The 24011-nt window shown below is 40.0% G+C and overlaps 3 protein-coding genes across 4 annotated transcripts; all 3 read left to right on the top strand.

Moving 5' to 3' along the window:
- Positions 1-666: 666 nt before the first annotated feature.
- On the top strand, positions 667-4808 carry gdf10b (growth differentiation factor 10b). The gene is made up of 3 exons (XM_005938019.3): positions 667-1217; positions 2541-3451; positions 3665-4808. The coding sequence occupies exons 1-3, from the start codon at positions 962-964 to the stop codon at positions 3854-3856; spliced, it is 1359 nt and encodes a 452-aa protein (XP_005938081.1). The 5' UTR covers positions 667-961; the 3' UTR covers positions 3857-4808.
- Positions 4809-5094: 286 nt separating this feature from the next.
- On the top strand, positions 5095-11242 carry gdf2 (growth differentiation factor 2). The gene is made up of 2 exons (XM_005938018.3): positions 5095-8229; positions 8977-11242. Exons 1-2 carry the CDS (start codon positions 7785-7787, stop codon positions 9894-9896), a joined length of 1365 nt encoding a protein of 454 aa, XP_005938080.1. The 5' UTR covers positions 5095-7784; the 3' UTR covers positions 9897-11242.
- A 2236-nt stretch (positions 11243-13478) lies between these two features.
- rbp3 (retinol binding protein 3) lies at positions 13479-21992 on the top strand. 2 transcript variants are annotated; one of them, XM_005938017.2, is made up of 5 exons: positions 13479-16313; positions 19596-19844; positions 19999-20189; positions 20462-20604; positions 21186-21992. In XM_005938017.2, exons 1-5 carry the CDS (start codon positions 13551-13553, stop codon positions 21518-21520), a joined length of 3681 nt encoding a protein of 1226 aa, XP_005938079.1. In that variant the 5' UTR covers positions 13479-13550; the 3' UTR covers positions 21521-21992. The 2 variants fall into 2 exon arrangements, with proteins under 2 accessions (XP_005938079.1, XP_014194143.1); XM_014338657.2 differs by lacking the exon at positions 13479-16313 and having other exon boundaries at positions 18522-19844.
- The last annotated feature ends 2019 nt before the right edge of the window (positions 21993-24011 follow it).

Below are 24011 nucleotides of genomic sequence, written 5' to 3'. Positions count from 1 at the left end.
AAAACATCCCTGCTTCTCGGTTTATTTATGACCACAGTAAACATTTTCCTGATGAGTTTATAGTTTTGATCACTAGTTCTAAGTCCCACTTAATACAGCATGATGATCATTTTTGTAAACTATTGTTTGATGGGGGTATTTTGCTTTCTTCGGTTTGTCAGTCAGATTGAGGCTGATGATGTCAGTTGTTTTTTTCAAGTTAAAGCATCAGAACTTGAGAAATCTGTCTGATGTCACAGTAACAACATGTATATGTTTTATTTACATTTTAAAGGCTTAACCAGTCCTAATGGTGACACCACAAAAGGTGTAGACCTGCAGTATACTGGTAATTCGTCCAGGCTGTGCATCACCTTTTGCCCTGTCACAGGTGGGATAGGTTCCTGATTTGGTTAAGTGGTAAAGAAAATTGATGGATGGATGAGTTTTAGATGGATTTTCAAAGTAGTCTTCCAGTGCAGCATGATAAAACAAAATTATTATTATACTCCATCATAATTATTTTTTAAACGCCCTCATAAAACTCTCAGTGATAGCGCAGAATGGTGTTCAGCATGTAGTCCTTAGTGTTGATGCATTTTCTGTCAGAGGTCACTGCCTTAAGAAGTTTTGGATTGTGAAGCCTGTCAGTGCTCATGAGCACTTCACATAATGGGCTGCATGGCTCTCGTTGGCTGCGCGCTCTGAGGCGTCACCATCTGTCATCCTGCAGCAGCAGCGTCTGCGCGGATCTCCTCCCATTGTAGAAACAGCTGTAGACCATGAACCGTGGAGTTCGGATCTGACACGGATAACCTGGGCATTGATTTGAAGTCTGGGTGGGCAGCAAACTGGCAGGACCAGAAAGAGATTTTTACAAAAAAACAACAACTAAAAATTAATTAATTATTAAAAATAGACAAATAAAAATTTTTATTGATTGAAGATAATTTTAATAGAATCTGCTTCCACATCAGCTACGATGGAGAACCGGATTTTTTACACCCTGTGTTTACTGGCGGTCCTGGAGTCCAGCTGGAGTTACTTTCAATCTGAAGGTCTGGAAAGAGCCGTGCGTCAAGGTGCCGAAGTCTCTGCAGAGCAGCGCGTCTTTGCGCAAGAAAGCGCGAACCGGGACATGGTCACCATCAACATGTTCAAAGTGTACGAGAAATACAGTAAAGAGCCGCAGAGCCAGAAGGAAGGAAACACCGTGAGAAGTTTTATAGCTCTTCCGAGTGAGTGACAACACCTATATTTGTTTAAGTTCACCGATAAATATGTCAGAGCAGAGCCGCGCGTGGTTTTGTTTAACAAGATTTTCATGCGTAAAACTACAAAGTAAATATTCAGTTATACATTTTTATTGGATGACGTTAATTATTTGGTAAACATGTTAAAATGTTTTAGCACAAATTGAAGCAGGTTTGTTGTTGCTGATATCATAATTACTGTAGTCGAACACTAAGTCAGCGTATTAATGTAATTGGTCGAATTGCAAAAAAGGGGGGAAATTACAGAAGCAACAAAACTAATAATGTGTGGATCTGGATACCAACATGTATGTATTTATCTTTATAAAAGTGCAGTTCTCTCACTGTAGGGTTAATTTCATTTTTGTTTCACCAAATATTAACTTAAAAAAAATACAGGAGGAAAAAAAATGTCCAAATTAAACTTTAGTAGATAAGATAAGAGACTAAAAGATCTGAATTACTTTTAATCTTTCAAATTTTAACTTTTCATTTCTTTATCCTAAGCATCCTCAGCACAGGTGTTTTGTCAATCGCCCAGCAGACCTCGATTCCCTTTGTGCCAAACGTCTTCACCTCTGTCTATGCTGTGATTTACTGAACTGAGAAAACGTTATGTCTCAAACACTGTTGTTTCCTCAGTAGCTGTAACAGCCTAGGTGTCAGACAAGAGCCCATTATCACACTCAGACACCGCATAAAGCCTCAGAGGAGCTCTTTCTGCTATAAGCATTTCCATATGTCAATGATAGACCTGCTGGTCCGACCCAATGTTTGTCTTTCAGGCTGCGGTGGAAGTGCAGGAGACAAGATTTGAACTTCAATAGTGTAGCTTTCAAGGGTGAGGTTTTTTGGTCATGCACGAGGCAGGCATTTAACCGTGCCGTGCTTAATGTTTTCCATGCTGCTGCTGCTGCTGCTTATGTCCATCAGATGTGTTGAGCAACATTTTGCGAGTGATATATTGACATTGTTACTGAGTTGAATCAAACGTGCCAGCGTGACATGATAAAGGAGTTGCAAAGAAGAGAAGGGGAAAGGGTCAAGGCAGCAGTGCGATCACTTCACTCGTCTTTATTGTTCATTTCAGAGAGAGGTGCTCCCTCAGGGCTGTAGCATCTGTTCAGCAAAAGATCTGTATAGCTGAGCTCATCACATCACTGTTTATGTGTGTATTTCCTGTATTCGGATCATAAAAAGCACTGTGCGCGGAATGAAAATGTTTTTCTCTCAGACATTTTGTAACCTGAAGAACTTTTTCTTGCCAAGCTTTTCATTTGTCTCCTGATTCCTTTTCATATTCCCCAGGAGTCTCACAGGGCAGAGACATGTTCCAGTTCAACCTGTCCTCAATCCAAAACGCCGAGCTCATCCTCTCCGCCTCTTTTCACTTCCTCTACAAGAGGCCCCGCCACCACCAGAGACCGGCGTGGCGTTTCCGAACGCCTCGCCACCCGTCTGGAGGCATCCAGCATCCCGATCCTGCTCATTCGCGGCTCCTCTTCTATGGGTCTTCCCTAAACTCGGCTTTTCTGACACCTCTGGGAAACGTAACTCTGTCTCCTTTCAAGAAAAGCTCTTGGCAAACGCAGGACGTAACTGCAATGCTGAAACATGCCAGAGATGTCAAAGAGCTTGTGGTCATGGTGGAGTTTGATATGGGATTTGGGGGGGCTCGGGTACAGCAGAGGAGCCCTCATGGCCAAGAACGCCTCTCACCAGCCAACCTGCCGTATATCTTGGTGTATGCCGACGATCGAGCTATAGATGAACCAAACAGCGTGGCCATGTCACTACAGAGGTATGGGCCTTTTCCAGCAGGGGATGACTCATCCACCTCAACGTCAGCCTCGAGGATTCGGAGGGAGCTTCATCTACAGATCCAAACCAACGATATACCGGAGGCGCACTTCAATAACCTGAAGAACCACGAACTGTGGCAGAGCACATATTTCCCAGCAAAAGCAAAAACTGTGGTCAAAACGGGAAGAAAGCAGGGCCTGGTAAGCAGCGAGGGCCTGAGCAAGCCACAAGTGCTGAGCTTTGATGAGAGGACGATGAAGAAGGCCAGGAGGAGACAATGGAGTGAGCCCAGGGTTTGCTCCAGGCGCTACCTCAGGGTAGACTTTGCAGACATCGGCTGGAGCGAGTGGGTGTTGGCACCAAAGGCTTTTGATGCCTACTACTGCGCCGGGACCTGTGGATTCCCCATACCTAAAGTAAGACATGAAAACCTTCTTATTGTCACTCCAACCATTAGCTGATTTTTTTTAATTCAGTCAGTAGAATACTTCATTATTTTACCAAATCCACAAGTAGAAAAACTATTAAAACTATTATAAAAACATGACTTTAACTTTATTTTAAGGGTTAGGAAAGTTCTCTTGTTATTTTACTAATAATCAGTCCTTTACAACTCCTTACTTCCTCAGGTGGCACGTCCTTCCAATCACGCCACTATCCAGAGCATTGTCAGAGCTGTGGGAATTGTCCCTGGTGTGCCTGAGCCATGTTGTGTTCCAGACAAAATGAGCCCCCTCAGCGTCCTTTACCTGGATCCAAGCAGGAACATGGTGCTAAAGGTTTACCCAAACATGTCTGTGGATACATGCGCCTGCCGGTAGGGCCACTGCATGAGCCGCTGGAAACTGTGATCAATGAAGATAGGAGACAATGAATACAAAGAAAGTGTAGCTTCAGCGCCTAACAGGAAGCTCGTGTCAGATGGAAGAACAGTTGTAGAGAGAAACAGTGAGAATAACTGATACATACAGAATTTTCTTCCGAGATCTTGGCCTTGTTTCGTGTCTGCCAGGATTGGACATTGCCTTAAGTATTTTTCTGCTTGTCTAACAGTGTTCATAGATGCCTTTCATCCAAGTTTATTTTCTGAAAATGCTTGGGTGCCCTTAAAGAAACACGTGTTTGTATTACTTTTAATCTACAAGTTCCTGCAAGTAGATCAAGTTCCCACTGATCCTTAAAAAGCTTTTTTATTTATTTATTTGGAGCAGTTTATCAAGTTTTTTCTCTGTTTCAGTTTTTAGAAGGATGTTGTTTTACCATCACCTTGGACTCAGACTTAACTGGACTTGGTTTGGGAATCTGCTCAGACTCCTCAAAAGAGCTCAAAAGGCTGAATTTCAGCAGCTAATCAAATGTTCTGAACTGTGGTCAAACTGATAAGAAGAACTTTGGACACAGATGCTACATGTCAGCATATTCATATTTTCTGTTACTCAGCATTTGTCATGGAAATCATTACACACGAACATTAAGTGGTACTTAGTGAGTTTAGCCCTTTATCATGCATGAGAGGTCATATCTTCTTCAAACTATATCTCAGCAACTATTTGTTTATATCTTGTATATAATGAGTGTATTTTGCCATATGGTGACTGTTAATGCATTGAAAGCAGGGTTAAGCCCGTTCACCAATCACACATAACCAATGCACTGCTGCCACCTGCTGTGCATTTTGTTCAGTTGAAAGGATGTCAAACTTGGATGACTTTCTGTACTTCCTGTGTTTATTCACCACTTCCTTTAAACACTAAAACATAATTTATCCATAAAGACATGTACAGTTTTTAATGTGTACAGTAATGAAAGTAGATTTCCACAGTAACTAAAGGAGATATTGCTAAACTGTAATCAAATATTAATGGGATGTGCTGATGTGTGCTTTAATAGACCACAGACTTGGTGTATGCTTGGTGTATAAATAAACTGAATTGTACATACTGTCAAAAACACCTGTTAACGTAGGTTTTTATGTATTAAAGTATGTATACCTAACCATAACATGCAGTACTTTATACACACTGTACCTCTTGTCATGCAACATTAAATTTCATATATAAAGATGGAGGGAAAAAATTTAAATTTCACTTTAGAGGAAGTGCAAAATTGTTCACCTTCATTTTATAAATACTTATTTCCTGAGGATGATAATGCTTGAATCATATACCTTAATAATCAGCAGATGTCAGTCCAGTTTAAAACCTACTACAGACTTTGAATGAATATGCTCTCAACACTACTAACACCATTAAATGAGGAAATATATTTTGAGGTAATGGTTTCCATGTCTCCAGTAGATTTCCAGACACTTAAAGAACCAGTGCCAAAGGGTATTTGTGCTGACCTGAGACACTTTTGTGAACTTTTCCTTTAATTTCCAACTTCGCTGATGTTTTATTCAGCAAATTGGGACATTAGGTCTGATCTGTAGGTTTACTGATTTTATTTAATTTTATTTAATTTATTTAGAAAGAGGGACAATACATATTAATGAACATTTTAACAAATGTAAATATGCCAGATTATAGCCTTGGCTAATGTCCATCTGCAGACCCTCTGGCAGCTTACAGGTTTTTGCATTTTTTTAAATAGTGGCAGGTTAGTGCTTTTTAGTTATGAATGCTAGTCTACATGACCTGTAAATACATTTGATTAAAAAAAGTTTTGTTTTTGTTTGGTACTTTATATAAATCGATGTGATATGTGAGTCACTATTGATGATAACCACAATCCCAGCTCCAAATCCCAACCCTGCTGTCTGGAGACAAGAAAAAAGTATTTAAAAATACATTTTATTTTATTTTATTTTATCCCCTAATTGCCAATAATTGGGAGAATAATTTTTTTTAAAAAAGCACTTTTTGATAGCATAGTGTTACGATTAGGCTCATCACCAGTGACGACTTAAACTTCAAATTGTTAATGTAATGTATGTTTTGAAGATTCAGAGTAGCTGTCACAGGGCAGGAGTCACTTGTATGAAGCTACAGAGAATATCACCACATAACAGAAACAAACGTAGACCTCATGGAGACTATTAAGGTCTTTAATCTAACTGTTTTTATTGCCTAAAAATGTTTTTATTCAGGTTGGAGACTGATTTGCTACCTGATGAGAAAAGAATCTGGAACAAACATGCAGCATACTGACAAATGCCTGACCTTGAAAACAAAGCTTGGGCCAAAACATATTGCTGGTATGACACATGATCAAGTCCTCACTACCCTAAAACATTTTTATTATTTCTCTTTTCTTTTCACAAGTTCATCCAACTGATCAGGTGACTGCACTTTAGATCATATTAAAGTTTTCTCATCGTGTTTGTTTTCCTTCTGCGTGCCTACACTGTTTGCTGTACCCATGCCAGTACATTTGCTCCTCGTCTTTCATCACTGATGGACTCCATAGAGCAGACCTCTTAAGACCATCAAAGGGCCACAGCGAAACCCTTTTATGAAACCCAGTGTGAACCAAGTAATAAGAGACTGAATGATTGAGAAGAAGAAGAAGAAGAAAGAAATTCCACTATAGGTCGGATGTAAGCCAACGTCCCCAGACTCACTGGCTTGTGGTTTGGGCTCAACCAGTTCGTCAACATTCTTCCATATGCTGCTTTGCGTCTGGTTCTTCTTCGCACAGAAGAAGTGCACAACAAGAGATACAGTCACACACTTTTTTTAAGATTAGTCCACAACATATAGAACTTGCCTGATATGCAATCTCTTATTTTATTTTTGTATTATCTGTACTTTTACAGTAATGCATTACGGCTATTAAATCGCTCCAAAACTTCACATAGGGTCACATCTCATTGTTAGTTTCTTTCATTTTATGAAAGAGTTTCCATTGAGACAAGAAACTCAACATAAATACATTTTGAAATCAAACACAGATTATATTATATTAATATTTTATCAGTATAAATATGATTGTAGCATATATGTCTACATACTCTATCACCTCCTTAATGTTGGGACAATCTGAATGAAACAAACACATAATATCTATATGTTTAAAAAGAAACATTATCAATCCAAATTCTTTGGCTTTTCGTGTATATTATGTTAATTTCATCATCCCCCTGTGAATATGATGTTATGCTCTCCATTGTGTTGCCTGTACATAACTTAATCACCAAAATGTGTATCCTCAGTGGACTCTGTGGGACTAGCAAAAGTTTAACATGAGTATAATGGTTGTAAATAATGGGATTATTAGGTCATTGTAAAGAACTTTTGCATTTGCAAAAACAAGTAGTGTTTGAGCAATAGGCTAGAAAACTGATGCCAGAGATGTGAAATGTGAAATATGCACACTGATAGGTTGGATCCTGCTGTCTAATTAGAAATTTCTTGACATTTTGACCACAGCACTAAAACCACGAGAGCTACAATGCTAATCTAGCTACAGATTTTAACAAGCAAGGCTGTTACGCCTTCAAGCTGACATTTTATCACTTTTTCTTTCTTTTCTTTTTCTTTTGGCTGGTTTCGTTATGAAGCCACATCCGAGTTGGGGAAAGTAATTTTATAAATGTCTGTTTTTCAGAAACCTCGCAATTTCCAGCACCCCCTTCATTATCCCTGTCAACTGTTTACAGTGTCTTCATTAGCAGACACCCCTCTAATGATAACAAAGCTTTAAAGAAGGCATCGGCTGCAGTGATAAGCATGGCCAAGCTACTATTTTAGTTGACACAAGTCCCCCTGTTTACTCTGGGAGCATGGGAGCGGACACCAGGAGTCTGATATGTGTACTGAGAATTGCCATTTTCAAAATTTGCCACAGCAAAGTCTGTTTTCGAGCAGGGGAGACGGTGAAGTTCTCACCAGTTTAGTCACATTCAAAATGCAGCTCTCCAGAAGCTCCCTGTTCCAGGTGTGTTTAAGTTTGGTGGCTACCATTGGTTCCTGCCACTGTAAACCTATCAACAATGACATCAGAAGGAACATGGAGGAACTCTACTCTCAGCTCTCAGAGGACCTTCTGGAAGAGGAAGAGACAGATTCGAGGATGGAGAACCTCCTGGGAACCATGAAGGAGGGTTTTCTGAGACAGCTCAACTTGTCAGACGTTCCTCAGGAGCACAGCAAGATCATCCCCCCTCAGTTCATGATGGAACTGTACAACAAGTATGCCTTGGACACCTCGGCAGCCCCTCAGTCTGATGTCATACGAAGCTTCACTGTGCAAGGTATCTGAATTGGATTTAACTGGACACAGCAAAAGTACACTCTGAGTTACATGTAGCTGATGGCAGAGGGACATTCATGGATCATGAAAATGAGTCTTGTTTATTCCAGTATTCCAAATCAAGACTCATATCTGGAAAAGCCACCTTGAGAAATGCACATTTGTGTTATATCTGGTTTAGATCTTTGCAGCTAACACAGGTAATACAGGTTTCCCTCTTCAGAGCTACAACTAGCTGATAAACCCACATTGCTATTTTTTTGTTGTTTCTTGAAATGTTCAGCTGGGGTAATATTAACATTTCCTAGCATATATGAGCTGAAACTTCTTAGAAATAGAGAAATATTTACTTCTAAGCCCTCATCAGTGGCTTTTCCTTTGCTATTACATGATTTTATATATTCTGGTGAAGATGCAGGATGTAAAGTACCAACGAAAGTATCCCCAGATGATTTCCTTTGATTGATTAGCCAATGAGAACTACACATCAGTTTCTGTATTATGGTTACTGCCTGTGTGGTCTTTGGATCTCTAGTGTTCGTGAACTGTTTTTGGTCTCGACAGACAGATATCGAATCTATCAAATAACATAATATTGTCAATGTTAGGGTACTATTTCAGCAGAAAATGAAATAAGACTCGGATTTCACTTCTGACTGTAATAGGTACACAGTCCGTGGCCGACCATGACAATCCCTGCTGCTGTTTCAGATGTGTCAGTGATCAGGGTGTTTTTTCTCTTTGACAGATTTAACTCTCTCTATGACGAATGGGACAAAGTCAAAGTACAGGCTGCAGTTCAACATCAGCATCCCCAGCCATGAAAAGATCACAACTGCTGAGCTGCAGCTTTTCTTTTTCCCAAACTTCAGGCCAAGAGTCACCTCCCACAATTTCAAGATCATGGTTAAAGTCTACGAAGTCGATACGAACAATTTCACATCCTCAGCCCAACTGCTGGTGGGCAAAGAGGTGGCAGGCTCTCAGAGCACATGGACAACGTTTGATGTGACCACGGCTATTCAGAGCTGGATCAAGTCAGGCCCTGCACCAACTGTTTTTGACGTAGCGGTGGATATGAAAGATTGTGGGGATTCTGGAAGCGGGGCGGCAGGGGCCAGCTGTTTAAACATGAGCGTGTCCGTCGGCGATAATACCTCTGCGGCTTTGATTGTCTTCTCAAATGACCTCAGTAACAGGAGGAGGGAGATGAAGAAGGAACTAAGAGAGATGATCCTTCATGAAGAAGAAACCATCCTACATTCAGGGGCTGACTGGAACAGAGGATATCAGCTACCAAACGAGATCCCTGATTCTCAGCACCCACAGAGAACAAAAAGACGAGCACCGAGGGAACACTGCCGGCGGACCTCGCTCAAGGTCAACTTTAAAGACATTGGCTGGGACAGCTGGATCGTGGCGCCTCGGGAATATGATGCCTTTGAATGTCGCGGCCAGTGTTACCATCCACTGACGGATGAGTCATCTCCATCAAAACACGCCCTTATCCAGACGCTGATGAACATCAGGGACCCCAAGAAGGCCAACATGGCATGCTGCGTCCCAATCCAACTTGACCCCATCACAGTCATGTATCAGGAGAATGGGCGCATCACTATAAGATATCTGTATGAAGAGATGAAGGTAGCAGAGTGTGGCTGCAGGTAGTTTGCCCTTACCCTAGCAAAGGTAATGATCATCCTAAATTTAAATTTTATTCCATTTAGTTCAATGTTCAAGGATAACAGGTCATATGGCAACTTTCATGCCCTGTATTGGTCCAAAAGGTTGTAAAATATTCCAGAGTTTTTGTTTAGTTTTGTTTTTTAAAGTCTTTTCTATTAATTCTACTGATTTTTTTTTATTGATCTGTTGATTCAACTGATATATGCACATGACTTATATGTAGAAAAAAGTTCAGTAGCAAACTATGGCTTCATGTGGGAGTTAAACGCCACCCTCCCTCGTGGAAGTTCATAATAAACGCGCACCACCTGTATTTAGCTTTAAGTTCTCCATATTATTTTATTCTAACCGTGAAAAAAGCTGTGATTAGCTCTTCTAGACTAGAAGGGGTATTTCTAATCTATCATTGTGGACTAGAATTCTCTACAGCGTGAAAAGAGATGTCATACAAGGTACAGGAGTCTGTTGATTGTGCTAAAAATATCTCCCATCCCTAGGTTCAATTTTAGGTGAAGCTAGGAAGAAGCTAAACTTCAAGATAAGAACTTTTCTAGCAAATATTCTAAATAAATGAATACTAAGGAATAAAGAATTGCTCTAAACTATGCACCTATTTTTTGTCAGAAGTAAGGTACTATGCATAATTGATGAAAAAAAAAACTGGCAATCACTTAAATTAATACCCCAATGCTAACAGCATGACAGACTTGCTGCTTTTGAGAGTTCATTGTAAGATATGCGTGACGGTTTGTCAGACCAACAGGATAGTGGAAGAGCAAAGGAAAGGGACACATTTTGCATTTATTGTATTTAATTCTCATTATGTGTACATTAAAGGTTTTCCCTGTATGTGTGGAGTACATAATAAAAAGCATGTAAAAAGCAAAGTTAAACGAGTTTACTATTACAGGTAAAACAGGTATAATTATTGTTTGTAATAAGCTGGTGAAACACAAATTCACATATAATCACTGCTCATTTGCTGATATAACACATCTGTATATTGATATTGTAAGTATAAATTATTTATATTGATATATATCTGGTATTAGTCTGTAAATTATTAACATTACATTCATTGACAGCATAAACATGCCCACCATGGGCTACTACAGAGGGGCAGAAGTCAAAAATTGATAGGTGTGTATCTGTACTTATGATCCCTGAGAGAAAGAAATTACAGAAAAATGTATATTTAAAAGAAATAATAATTATTAGAATATTTGCTCTCAGTGTGCAGATTTTTACTCTCCTATATGTAGCATGATGTCATCATTTTGTTTCTAAGGTATTCCAACCCTGAAATTAATAAAAAATTCTCGGGCTCTTCTCAGCCAGAAGTCTCCTTTTTGACTTACTCACCTCCTCACCTGTTATTGATATTTCTGGCCAATAAATGAAATGCTGTGAGTGTCAACAGGGCACAGTTTGTCCACTAGAGGGCACTCTGCCACTTCCCTTTTGGCAACATCCGTGAGTCCGGAAAACCACAAGCACATCAACCAGCTGACCTGACCATAGCTGTCCAGAGCATGAATTAATTAATATGTTCCTAAAACAACTGTAAACAAATACATATAACAAATCAGGGAAATCTGTCTTTTACATGCATATGAAAGGAAAAAACAGCCAAAATATCAGATTTTTAATCATTAAATATCACCGTTGCTCCTAAAAATCCGATATCAATTGGACTCAAAACACAAGATACAGTTGGGGAGACTGGCTGATCCACAAAGACAATTATTCATTAGGTACTGAAACAGCTGCTATACAGTGGAAGACTAATAAGATGATTAGAGGCAGGTGATGAAATAGGAAATATCACAGTTATTCACATTGTGCAATACTGACTTTTTATTGCACAGAGTAATAGCGTTACAAAAAAGCCTGTATAACGTCTCCATGAATGCTATTTTCCAAAATTCCACAAATTATAGAAAACAACAAAGAGAAAGAGAAAGTGATGTTCTACATTTTAATGTAATCGTGGAAAAATGACTGTATAAACTAATGACTATGTGGAAAAAACAATTAGTTATCCCCCTTACACACACTCATCATACAGTAATCTATACTGTCAGCTGTGTAAATATTAAATGTCAGTGACATAGTCTTATCTGAGTTTGACCCACCATGTTGAAATCAATGAGGGGACAAGTTTGTGCAAACACTTCCATGTCCTGTAGCACTAAACTGATCTTGTTTTAAAATAACATTGGTGTCGGGGTCAGAATTCCTGTTTCCTGAGAACCAAGGAAAAAGCTCCATTAGTTTTTGCTTCATAACAGTGTGTTCCTTCAATCACCAACAGCATGGGACAACAGAGCTTTTAAGTCTCTGCTTCTACTGTTTAATATTATCATTTAAGAACAGCGATTAGAACAGCCACGAAAGGCAACATGAAATGGACACTGATGATTCTTGTGTTTGTTCATTCCTGAATGTGTGTTGGGAACTCAGCTCTAAATCTTGCTGACATTAATACGTTTTGTTGCGTGACTATCACAGCTAACATCTTAACTCTTACGACACTTCATTTCTACAGTCTACTTTCTGAATCAGTTCTGAATCAATGTTAACCCTTAGGTATTTTATTATCAGCGAAAATGATATAATCTGTTCTTTTATTTGACACAAAGTGACAACATCAGGAAGTATTCAGTGTTTTGAAGTTCTCGATAAGCACCCTGGGAATTGGATGAGACTGGAATTTGTTATGTAAGGTATGAGGCCGTAATAAAGGCTAAGACGTTAAGCTTAGCAAGTCTAGTATTTGGAATAAGCTCATGTCTGGCACTATTAGTTGTGAGCTGGTCTTATGATGTCTTGCTGTTTAAATCTGAGTAAACGATGGAAAGTTACCAGCTATCAATTTTCTATTATATCCAAACTTGTCCTTGTTGTGAAAATAAGGCATTCAATAGACATAAAAACTTTCCACTCAACTGTTTGTTCCTTAATTCAAAGTGTGGGTGTTACACACACTTTGAATTAAGGAACTTGTTACCCAGTTCTGATCCTGGATGTGTTTTAAGAAGGCTTTGTCTGTAAACTGTGTAATCATGTCACCAGTGAAATGACCCAGACATGACCCACTAAAGCTACCAACAGCACCAAAATACACCACCATCAGCTTTCGTAACAGGCAAGGAAGAAAGAGGTAAAAAGGAGTGGGAGTGTTTCAGTTGGGGCTTTGGCACAAATCAGTGCAGCCTCATTTATCACCTTTTTAGTACTGAGTATTCCACGGGGAGAATTTGGTAAATGATGCAGACTGTAATAGAAAAATAAGTAGAAAAATAATAAACAGTAAACTGTCTTTCAGTTACAAGTGTTAAAACTAGAGGTACCAGAACCCAAACCTCTATTACATTTGTGTCAAAAACAGTGAGAAACTGTACCTCCCATTTATCATTTTTCATTCTGTCTGCTATCGTCTGCAGGCTGAAGCACTACATATAATGCGATTAAAGGTTTATTGTAGACAAAAGCCTCTTATGTTGATGTTGCTGCCCAAAAAACCTTTGACAATGACATATTCCTTCCAGTGAAATCCACAGTCTCTGAACACAAATCAACTAACACAACCCAGAAAAAGCAAAGACGGAGGTGGTTCTCTTTCTATCAGCGTTGATGAAGATATTAGAGATGGCGCATACGACAGTGCCACTTCTGTTGATGTTTTTTCTATCTACTCTATCCAGCAACTCGTCATTCCAGCCTGCTCTAGTATTAGAAATGGCCAAGATTCTTTTGGAAAACTACTGCTTCCCTGAGAACCTGGTTGGGATGCAAGAGGCCATCCAACAAGCTATCAACAGTGGAGAAATCCTGCAGATTTCAGATAGGAAGACCCTGGCAACTGTGCTCACAGCTGGAGTACAAGGAGCATTGAATGATCCTCGGTTGACCATTTCCTATGAGCCTAATTTTGTCCCAGTGATGCCACCAACTCTGTCATCTCTTCCAAAAGAACAGCTGATCCGGCTGGTGAAAAGCTCTGTCAAGGCGGATATCTTGGAAAACAATGTTGGCTATCTACGGATAGATCGGATCATTGGGGAGGAAACAACAGTAAAGTTTGGCTCGCAGTTCATGGGAAATATCTGGGATAATATTGCTCACACATCCTCACTAATCTTTGACCTAAGGTACAGCACAGCTGGAGAGCTCTCTGGAGTTCCTTTTATTATCTCCTATTTCTCAGACCCTGAATCCGTTATTCATATTGACACTGTATATGACAGGCCTTCAAATTCAACCAGGGAACTATGGACCATCCCATCTATAGTGGGGGAAAGGTATGGAAAGAAAAAAGATGTCATTATTTTGACCAGTAGATCCACAACGGGGGCTGCTGAGGCAGTGGCGTATGCTCTAAAAAACCTAAGGAGGGCCATCACAGTTGGAGAAAAGTCTGCTGGTGGGTCGGTGAAAGTCCAAAAAATAAGGATTGCTCAGTCGAAGTTCTACATAACAGTTCCTGTGGCAAGATCTGTCAGTCCAATTACAGGTCAGAGCTGGGAGGTCACTGGTGTTTCTCCAAATGTCCACATCATTGCCAAGGACGCTGTTGCAAAAGCCAAATCACTTCTGGCTATAAGGAATTCTATTCCAAAAGTTGTCCAAAGAATCTCTGACAAAATCGACCGGTTCTACACGTTTACCGAAAGAGTTCCAGCTCTTCTTCAACTCTTGGAATCTACAGACTTCGTGTCTGTCGTATCTGAAGAGGGTCTAGCAATCAGACTCAACCAAGTGCTCCAGACTGTGTCTGAAGATCCCAGACTGACAATCAAATACATGCCAGAATATGCAGCCAATGTAGAGGAAGGCCATGAACATGAGAAAGTTCCAGACGAACCTGGACTATTAACGGAATACATTGATACATTGCTCAAAGTGGAAATTCTCCCAGGCAACACTGGTTATGTCCGCTTTGACAGGTTTGTCAAGTCATCTGCTGAATTAGAAGAGGTCATGGCTAAAAAGGTATGGGTACCCCTCAAAGATACTGCTAACTTGATTATTGATTTGCGCTATAACACCGGTGGATCCTCTACCTCTCTAGCCATTATTTTGTCTTATCTACAGGACACATCACAGAAGCAACACTTTTTTACAATATATGACCGAATTCAGAATAGTACAACAGAACACAACACTTTGCCTAAAATTACAGGACCAGCGTATGGCTCAAAGCGGGAGATTTACGTGTTAACCAGTTATTACACAGCAAGTGTTGGTGAAGAGTTTGCTTATCTGATACAGTCATTACATCGTGGCACAGTCATTGGGGAAATAACATCTGGTACCCTGATGCACTCAAAGACCTTTAAAATAGAGGGGACCAATATTGCCATCACTGTTCCTTTCATAAACTTTATCGACAACAACGGAGAATTCTGGCTGGGAGGTGGAGTGGTACCTGATGCCATTGTGCTTGCTGAAGAAGCAGTGGACCATGTTCATGAGATTGCTGAATTTCACAAAGGACTAAATTCCCTCATACAAGGAGCTGGAGATTTGTTAGAAGATCACTACGCAATCCATGAAGTCGCGCTAAAGGTTAGCAAGGTGCTGGTAAGTAAATGGGCTGACGGATTATACCGCTCGGTGGTTGACTTTGAGTCTTTGGCATCACAGCTGACAGCAGATCTCCAAGAGACTTCAGGTGATCACCGACTGCATGTTTTCCACTGTGAGGTTGAGCCTGAGTCACTTCATGAACTCCCAAAGATTCCTACAGCAGAGGAAGTGGGCTATATAATTGATGCTCTTTTTAAAATTGAGCTTCTACCAGGTAACATTGGCTATTTAAGGTTTGATATGATGGCAGACATAGAAGTGGTAAAAGCCATCGGACCGCATCTCATAAAATCTGTTTGGAGCAAGATAATAAATACAGATGCCCTCATAATTGATATGAGGTACAACAGTGGTGGTTATTCAACCGCGATTCCACTTTTGTGTAGTTATTTCTTTGATGCAGAACCTCTACACCATCTTTACTCTGTTTTTGACCGAACAACAACCACAATGACAGAAGTCATGACAATTCCACAGGTGAGAGGTCAAAGATACGGATCCTCCAAGGAACTATTCATCTTGACCAGTCATATGACTGGGTCAGCAGCCGAAGTATTCACTTGCACAATGAAGGACCTAAATCGGGCCACAATTGTTGGCGAGCCAACAACTGGTGGGTCTTTATCAAGTAGAACCTATCAGATCAGAGACACTGTCCTGTATGCCTCCATTCCTAACCAAGCTGTTTTTAGTGCCATCACTGGAAAAATGTGGAGCTTTTCGGGGGTTGAGCCCCATATTGCTGTCCAGGCAAATGAGGCTCTATCTGTAGCTCAGAAAATTCTAGAGTCAAGGTTGCTGAAGAGAGTGCAAGGTAAACAATAAGAATGCAACTAAAATGACTAGTTAATTAGTTTTTCTGCTTAGGCACCACTTCAATGTAAATGTGTGTGTTGTTGTGTTCCATGTGTAGCATGTGTGGCCTTGTAATTAGATGTTTTGTTTTGTTTTTTATTTAATTTCTTTGGCTCTGACAGCAAAGTGCAGGGATGGCTCAATAGGTAGAGTGTTTGCCCCATGCACGCAAGGTTGCAGGTTCAAATCCACCAAATGGTCTCCACACACTGCTCCTCGGTTGCTAGATTGGTAGCTACCCACTGAATGAATGGGCATGCTGAGCTAAACTGGCACCTAAAGTAATTTTATTTTAAGTCATGGGTGTCAAACTCATTTTAGTCAATGGGTACTTTCCTCAGATTGATTTTAGATCCAAAATTGTGGGTCAACTCAAGGAAGACAGTGGTTTTAGAGAATCTTGAAACTCATGGGGACCTTGATACTTTCAAAAGAACTGTCTGTGTTTCCAGCACTTTTCCCTATGTTCCCACAGATGCAGGCACCTGTTGGTCTTTAAAACAGTCAATAAGTAAAATAGCATAGGAGTGATCTTATATGCTGCACAAAAGGATCAGAGATCATTCAGAGGTCAGATCTTGCAAGAACAAGCAACTGCAATATAACAGAACAGTCTAAAGATCAAAAAGGGGTAAAGAAACAAGTATATGCTGGAAATCTTCACATTTAGCACACCGTTCATTTACAAAACTGATGAACAGATTTGTCTCAGTTTCTCAACATTTCTTCAGCTCACTTTTATTACATGTATTGAAAATCACTGGATTTTTAAAGATCGAGCCCTCAAATAATATTACAGTACACTACAATAAAACTATAATAAAATTAAACTTTTTCCATACATTTTCACTCCTGTTCAGTTAAGCTTGCTTAATCACAAGAAGATTTTATTTAAAAATTAGAAACTTTAATTAATTCTCTGCTGTTTTCACAATTAATATTGCAAAGATATTCAGTGGGACAGAGTTGACCAAATGGCACGTTTGACACCCTGATTTAAAGGCAGTGTTTTTTAGTAGTTTAACAAAGAAGGTCTTCTATTATACCAAACTGTCATCAGTTGTTGGTTTGTTTTATATTTTTTTGGCATTAGGCTTCACGTAATCTAGTCTTTTTACTTTTTTCGAAGGCCTTTCTACAGGAACTCAACTTCACTTCAATATGAAATTTTAAGCTCCAAGAGCACTTGCTTGTTATTCCATTTAGAGAGACTTTGAGTAACTAAGTAGCACGAATTAGTATTTGATCTTATTACAGAAGGGAATGTATAAGCTGTGGACATTTTAACTGTGAAAAGCATGTGATAGTTGATGATTCCTTTACAATACATTTGCCCCATTTAAGTGTGAATATTGTGTAAGTAAAACAACTTCCAGTTATTCATAATATAGGAAAGGTTTTCGTATTTTTTCTTTCTTCTTTACTTGTTTTCTCTGTGTTACTCTTTAAAATTATCACATTTTTAATTATATGTAAAATAATGTGGATATTCTTTCGACCCTGTCACGTGAAATCCCTGTTTGTTTTTTGTTTGAGTTTGCCTACTTGTTTTAGTGTACTTTTGCTTAGTTTACTGTAATAATGCTCTATTTTTTATTTTTATTTTTTTGTTTTGGTCTTTAACAAAAGAACAGTCCAGCAGAGGGAGCAAGTACCAAGCAAACAAACCTAAACCAGATCTCCCTCTTTAGTTTTCATTTGTGATGCTTTGCTGTTAAATGTGTATAATTTCTAAAAAATAATAAAGACTTAGGTGTTTCTCAGTTATTGATGGAACATTATTGATGGTGTATTCGGCATTTGCTGGGTTTTTAATGTTTTTACAGTTATTCTCCATTTCCATTGTTTTCCTTCTTCAAATATTATGTAAGATTTAAGATATAATGTTGACCCCCATTTGTATATTGTATTTGCAGGTAGTGACTTCCCCAGGTCATATCTTCACTACCCTTAATGCCTTTCTTGACCTTTATCAATTATAAAACTGACCTTATTTGACACAGGAACCTTTCACTCCAGGATACATTGCGTAACTCTAGCACCAGTATCTTTAGCAGCACCTTGTATTACTACATCTACTTAGCTAGGTTGTTATTACCTTGCAGAAGCACTCAGGATAATGCGATTAGAGGTTTAATGTGGGATAAATCCTCTTATGAGTGTACTAACCAGAAACCTTGCAGCCAAAACAGTGCCATTTGACAGAAGACCTCTTTGGGGAAAGAGGTTTGGTTCAACAACGTGCGTTTTGTGTCTGCTCGCTTTTTTGTCAGGCTGAACTGGCAAAAAATGGCAAAGACTCTCGTTCTGGTTGCATCTCTGCTAATTTTGGGAAATGTTTTCTTTAGCCATGCCTCCTTTTCCCCCAGTGTCATCGTAGACATAGCAACAATCATCTTGAACAATTACTGCTCACCAGAGAAGCTGGTGGGGATGAAGGAGGCAATCGAAGCAGCCAGCAGCAACACGGGTATTCTCAACATGCCAGATGCCGAAACTCTGGCGAATGTCCTCAGCAGTGGGGTTCAGCACACAGTCAGTGACCCACGCCTGAAGGTCTCCTATGAGCCAAACTACGCTCCTGCAGTTCCCCCAAAGTTGCCTCCCCTGCCCCCTGAGCAGCTCATCGCAGTCATCCAGAACTCCATGAAGCTTGATATCCTGGAGGGCAACATTGGCTATCTGAGGATTGATCACATCCTTGGAGAAGAGGCAGCTGAAAAGGTTGGTCCTTTGCTTCTAGACCTTGTCTGGAGTAAAATCTTGCCTACATCTGCCCTGATCTTTGACTTGCGCTACACTGGCAGTGGGGAAGTCACTGGGATCCCCTACATTGTGTCTTACTTCACCGAAGCTGAGCCTCTGATTCACATCGACAGCATTTATGACCGTCCCTCGAACACCACCACTCCATTTTTTACTATGCCGGATCTGCTTGGGCAGAGATATGGTACAACTAAATCCATCATTGTCCTAACCAGCAAAAACACCAAGGGCATTGCCGAAGATGTTGCCTACTGTCTTCAGAATCTGAAAAGGGCCACCATTGTTGGTGAGAAGACAGCGGGAGGCTCGGTGAAAACTGATAAATTTAAAGCTGGTGATTCTGACTTCTATGTCACTGTACCAACTGCTAAGTCTATCAACCCCATTACTGGCTCCACTTGGGAGGTCACAGGTGTCACCCCAGATGTGGAGGTAAATGCTGAGGATGCTCTTGCTACCGCTATCAAGATCATCAACCTCCGTGCCCAAGTTCCAGCAATCATTGAGGGATCAGCAACCCTGATCGCTGACAACTATGCCTTTGAAAATATTGGGTCAGATGTTGCAGCAAAGCTCAAAGAGCAGCTGGAAAGTGGCACGTACAATATGGTTGTCTCCAAGCAGAGTTTGGAATTGAAGTTGTCTGCTGATCTGCAGACCCTTTCTGGGGACAAGAGCCTGAAGACCACCAGCAACACTCCAGCCCTACCACCTATGGTAAGACACTCAGGCTTGAGGTTGTTATTTTGTTTCAGTTTGATGGACAAAAGTTCCTGTTAAGCAAATGAACTGGTGAGCTATTTAAAATATAATGCAAAATATTGGTCACAATTATGATACATGTTAAGTTGGTGCCTGTTGATTTCCACAGGATTATACCCCAGAAATGTACATTGAACTGATCAAAGTCTCCTTCCATACTGACGTATTTGAAAACAACATCGGCTATCTGCGTTTTGACATGTTTGGAGACTTTGAGGAGGTGAAGCCTATTGCCCAGGTTATTGTTGAACATGTCTGGAACAAAGTTCTCAACACTAATGCTTTGATCGTTGACCTCAGGTGAGTAATATTACTCGACATGACAGTCCAAGTTTCTATTAAAAACGTTCCTTGTGTCTACATCAGTCATTAAAGCTGCTATAGCTCAACAGTCTAGCTCTTAATAAAGTGCATTTGATCATTATTGAAGAATGGAGAATGCTTTTTCCTCAAATCGTCAGGTTGATGTCCAGAGATAGCCTAATGTGGGTTGACATCCATCAATAAAAAGAAATCACAAATGACCATTAAATTTAACTAAGAATCAAACCTTTCCATGAATGAATTTGCAGGAACAATCTCGGGGGGCCAACAACAGCTATCGCAGGCTTCTGTTCCTACTTTTTTGACGCGGACAAGCAGGTTGTGTTGGACAAGCTTTACGACAGATCATCTGGAACCATCACAGAGCTCCAAACTCTGCAGGAACTCACCGGTAGTTTAAAAAAATCCAGTCTGTGTATTTTTTTGAATATGTGCAATAGATTTCAGTAGAAGACAGATGTTTCAATAAGAATCTGGTAAAGATTCAAAACCAGAGCTGAAACGAGACGTTCATCTGGTATCCAGAAACTTGTCTCCAAATTGTTCCCATTGCTTCATATATATATATTATTTATATATTCATTTATTTATATATATATTTATATTTGCAAGTCTGATGAAACAGTGATACGCAGATTTATGAACAGACAAAAAGGCACCTTTGCTTTTTAATACGAACAGACCAGCTGGCCCTGTGCTGGAGGTTGTAATGCTTTCTGAATTTAATACCAGTCTTTCAAAGTTATCTGCAGGGCAGCTGTGGTTAGAATATATCAAACTATTTTCTCATCTGTACCCTCACCTGGAACCCCACGATATAATCCAGCCTCTCTGGCATACAGTTATCCATATCCCTTTTCTACCAGCTTGTTATCATGCTCAAACTTAATCCTTTCCATTATTCAGAAATAACTTACTTCCCTTGTTTACTTGACTTTCAGCCATATCTCTATCTACCTTTCTCCTATTCAGGTGTACGGTATGGCTCCAAGAAAAGCGTAATCATCCTGACCAGTGGAGCTACTGCTGGTGCTGCAGAAGAGTTTGTTTACATCATGAAGAAGCTGGGCCGCGCCATGATCATTGGCGAAACTACAGCTGGGGCGTCCCACCCACCCAAGACCTTCCAGGTCGGCGAGACCGATATCTTCCTCAGCATCCCCACTGTTCACTCCGACAATTCTGCAGGGCCAGCCTGGGAGGGAGCCGGCATTGCACCTCACATTCCCGTCCCAGCTGATGCTGCCCTCGACACCGCCAAAGGCATATTCAACAAGCACCTCGCAGTTAAAGAAACCAAGTCCTGAACAAAGTCATGGGGGACACAATCACCTCTTTGTTTTGGCAGCCAAATAATCTCAAGAGTCTAGACTTGTTTAAGAAGTGAACAACGTAGGTTTTATGTAAAAAATAAAGTATAATCTGTTGCTCATAACTAAGCCTTTTTAGTCTGTTCTTAAAGTAGAGGAAAGTTTTCTGTAGTTTTCATTTCTGTCAAATATTACTGTGCTGAGGTGGTTGAGAATGAATGGCTCTCAAAAGCCTATGCAGTTCTTTGTGAAGTTAGTGTTTGTCAAAGACGTCTGGAAAAAACATCAACAAAACTTTGCAAAATTATAATTAGGAGCTCTGTATAATAATCAATTTGTTACTCTGATGAAGAAACCATCACATGTGATGTTCTTACTGTGGATACAACATGCATCGTTTTTCCACTATGTAGTGAACTTCGTGCCATGTGAACATTTCTGGGTTTTATCAGACACAATAAAAAACAAACTGAAATATATGACGGAGAGTGTCGTGCTCATTTTTTAAAGCATGACATAAGATAAAATGTTTTTGCATCACTACAAAAGTTGTTTCATTATTTTAACAGTATATTTGGTTTATTTTTGTATAAAATGCAAGATTTACAGATTAAGGGAGAAAGAAGACTTTACTTGATGTACAGATGGTGTTCAGTAGGTAGAGTAGTGGCCCCATGATCGGAAGGTCGGGGGTTCGAATCCAGTGAACGGCTACCCCAAGGTACCCCTGAGCAAGGTACCGTCCCTACACACTGCTCCCGGGCGCTTGATTGGTGGCTGCCCACTGCTTCACTGAGTGAATGGGTTAACTGCAGAGAGGAATTTCCCCACGGGGATCAATAAAGTTTACATTACATGATGTTTAGCTCTGCAGAGCAATGCACATTTAGTTTAAGGGATGATGTGCAGTTTTTCAGATGGTGTGTTTTTTTTCCTCAGTGATATTTCAGTTGGGAAGATTACACCATGTTATGTGAGAAACTGAAGAACTATGTTTGCCTTGGATAGATAAGTGAGCACATGTTTTGAGCCTGGGGCCACGGGATTAATGGAAAAAAGGGAGAGTGTCCAAGTGATGCAACAAGGCTGCTGTTTACTTTTCAGGAATCTATTTTTCTGCCTGGTTTTTGTACAAGTGACAGCATAATAGATCACAGCAAATATGGCTTTGGAAGAGGAAATATGAAAAGAGCCAGAAAACTAGGACTTTTTCCTGGCAATTACTACAAAAATCAGTGTAGAAAGTAAGCTGAAAGAACAAAACAACTAGATTAGATTTTGTCGGATTTTGTTAGCTGCACTCAGCCTGAGCTGTCCTTCTGATGTACTCATTTCGAACTCTGTCCATTCTGGTCATTCTTAGCATCTCCAGCTTGGCCTCGTGTATTTTGGACAGCACCACCATCATCAAACCAGACATCATAGCAGGTGTACCATCCATCTTGTAAATCTTGCCGTTCACTCTTACTGCTATCCTCCTGTCGCAAATCACTCCTGACACTTGTTTTGACCCACTCCACCCTGCCTGCATGCTCTTCTTCACTTCTCTCATGCACTGTCAGTTGATTTGGATAGTTGATCCCAGGTATTTCCACTCATCTACCTTCACTAACTCTACTCCTTTCAGCTTCACAGTTACATCTCTCTTCCTGTTTTCTGTCCTGTTTCTATTAACTGTCATTTCTCATTTCTTTCAGATGTTATTTGTTCAAGATGTTATCAGGGTAGCAGCTGATTTTGTCAGTCTTTCCTGGCATACACTTTTGTGTGTCAAAAACCCTTTGGTCATATTGGTATTTTGGAGCAACAAATGACCATATTTGATCATAGAGTGAATGATTACCTATTAGCTAATGAAAGCTCAGATGACAAGATGCATTCAAGCTCCAAAACTCAAAGAAAAGCTAAACAGGTTATTTATTCAAAACAAACCAAAGCAAAACACACATTTAAAAACAGGACGCCATAATATCTAATTAAGTCATCATTTAAGTGTATTCATGGCTGTTCAAAATAATCGTACACCTATTTCTAAAAACATATTTTAGAAGAAAGAGATTACCTCATGTGATTGATGTATGGCAGCACTCACACTTCATGTGAGGGTTTTCTTTACCCTTTAAATGTGCCCTTCACCATATCTGCCACACTCATTACAGTCTTTGCTTCACTGAGTTGTAATTACAGTGGATATTGCTGCTTATAGTTAACCATCAGCAGCATGCTGAAAGTAAACGAACAAATGAAGACAAAGTGCTAAAATGCTAGGCTCGATAAATAAACGCGCTGGTGTGGCTTGAGGACGCAGTGCCACAGTGAAGTTCATATACCTTGTATAATTGTAATGATATAAATTGTTGTCACCCATGCGCCGGTCTGCCACGTGAGGGAGGCGCAAAATGGGATCTTGAGCCATTTTTTTCTTCTTTTTTTTTCTTTTTGCCTCCCTTCCTCTCTCCTCCTCAAGATGAAATTTGAAACCTGGGCC

The sequence above is a fragment of the Haplochromis burtoni genome, unplaced genomic scaffold (genome assembly GCF_018398535.1).
Source record: "Haplochromis burtoni strain Fernald_Lab_line unplaced genomic scaffold, NCSU_Asbu1 Contig_242, whole genome shotgun sequence".
Taxonomy (NCBI): Eukaryota; Metazoa; Chordata; class Actinopteri; order Cichliformes; family Cichlidae; genus Haplochromis; species Haplochromis burtoni.
Note: the sequence above shows the minus strand (reverse complement) of the source record. Positions and strands in the feature narration are given on the sequence as shown.

Bases quoted from the DNA above. Each gene is read 5' to 3' on its own strand.
- gdf10b (XM_005938019.3), top strand. From the start codon at position 962: ATGGAGAACCGGATTTTTTACACCCTGTGTTTACTGGCGGTCCTGGAG. The intron at 1,218-2,540 runs GTGAGTGACAAC...CATATTCCCCAG, and splicing joins AAGTTTTATAGCTCTTCCGA to GAGTCTCACAGGGCAGAGAC. The intron at 3,452-3,664 runs GTAAGACATGAA...TTACTTCCTCAG, and splicing joins GTGGATTCCCCATACCTAAA to GTGGCACGTCCTTCCAATCA.
- gdf2 (XM_005938018.3), top strand. From the start codon at position 7,785: ATGTGTACTGAGAATTGCCATTTTCAAAATTTGCCACAGCAAAGTCTG. The intron at 8,230-8,976 runs GTATCTGAATTG...TCTCTTTGACAG, and splicing joins ACGAAGCTTCACTGTGCAAG to ATTTAACTCTCTCTATGACG.
- rbp3 (XM_005938017.2), top strand. From the start codon at position 13,551: ATGAAGATATTAGAGATGGCGCATACGACAGTGCCACTTCTGTTGATG. The intron at 19,845-19,998 runs GTAAGACACTCA...TGATTTCCACAG, and splicing joins CTCCAGCCCTACCACCTATG to GATTATACCCCAGAAATGTA. The intron at 20,605-21,185 runs GTAGTTTAAAAA...TCTCCTATTCAG, and splicing joins AACTCTGCAGGAACTCACCG to GTGTACGGTATGGCTCCAAG.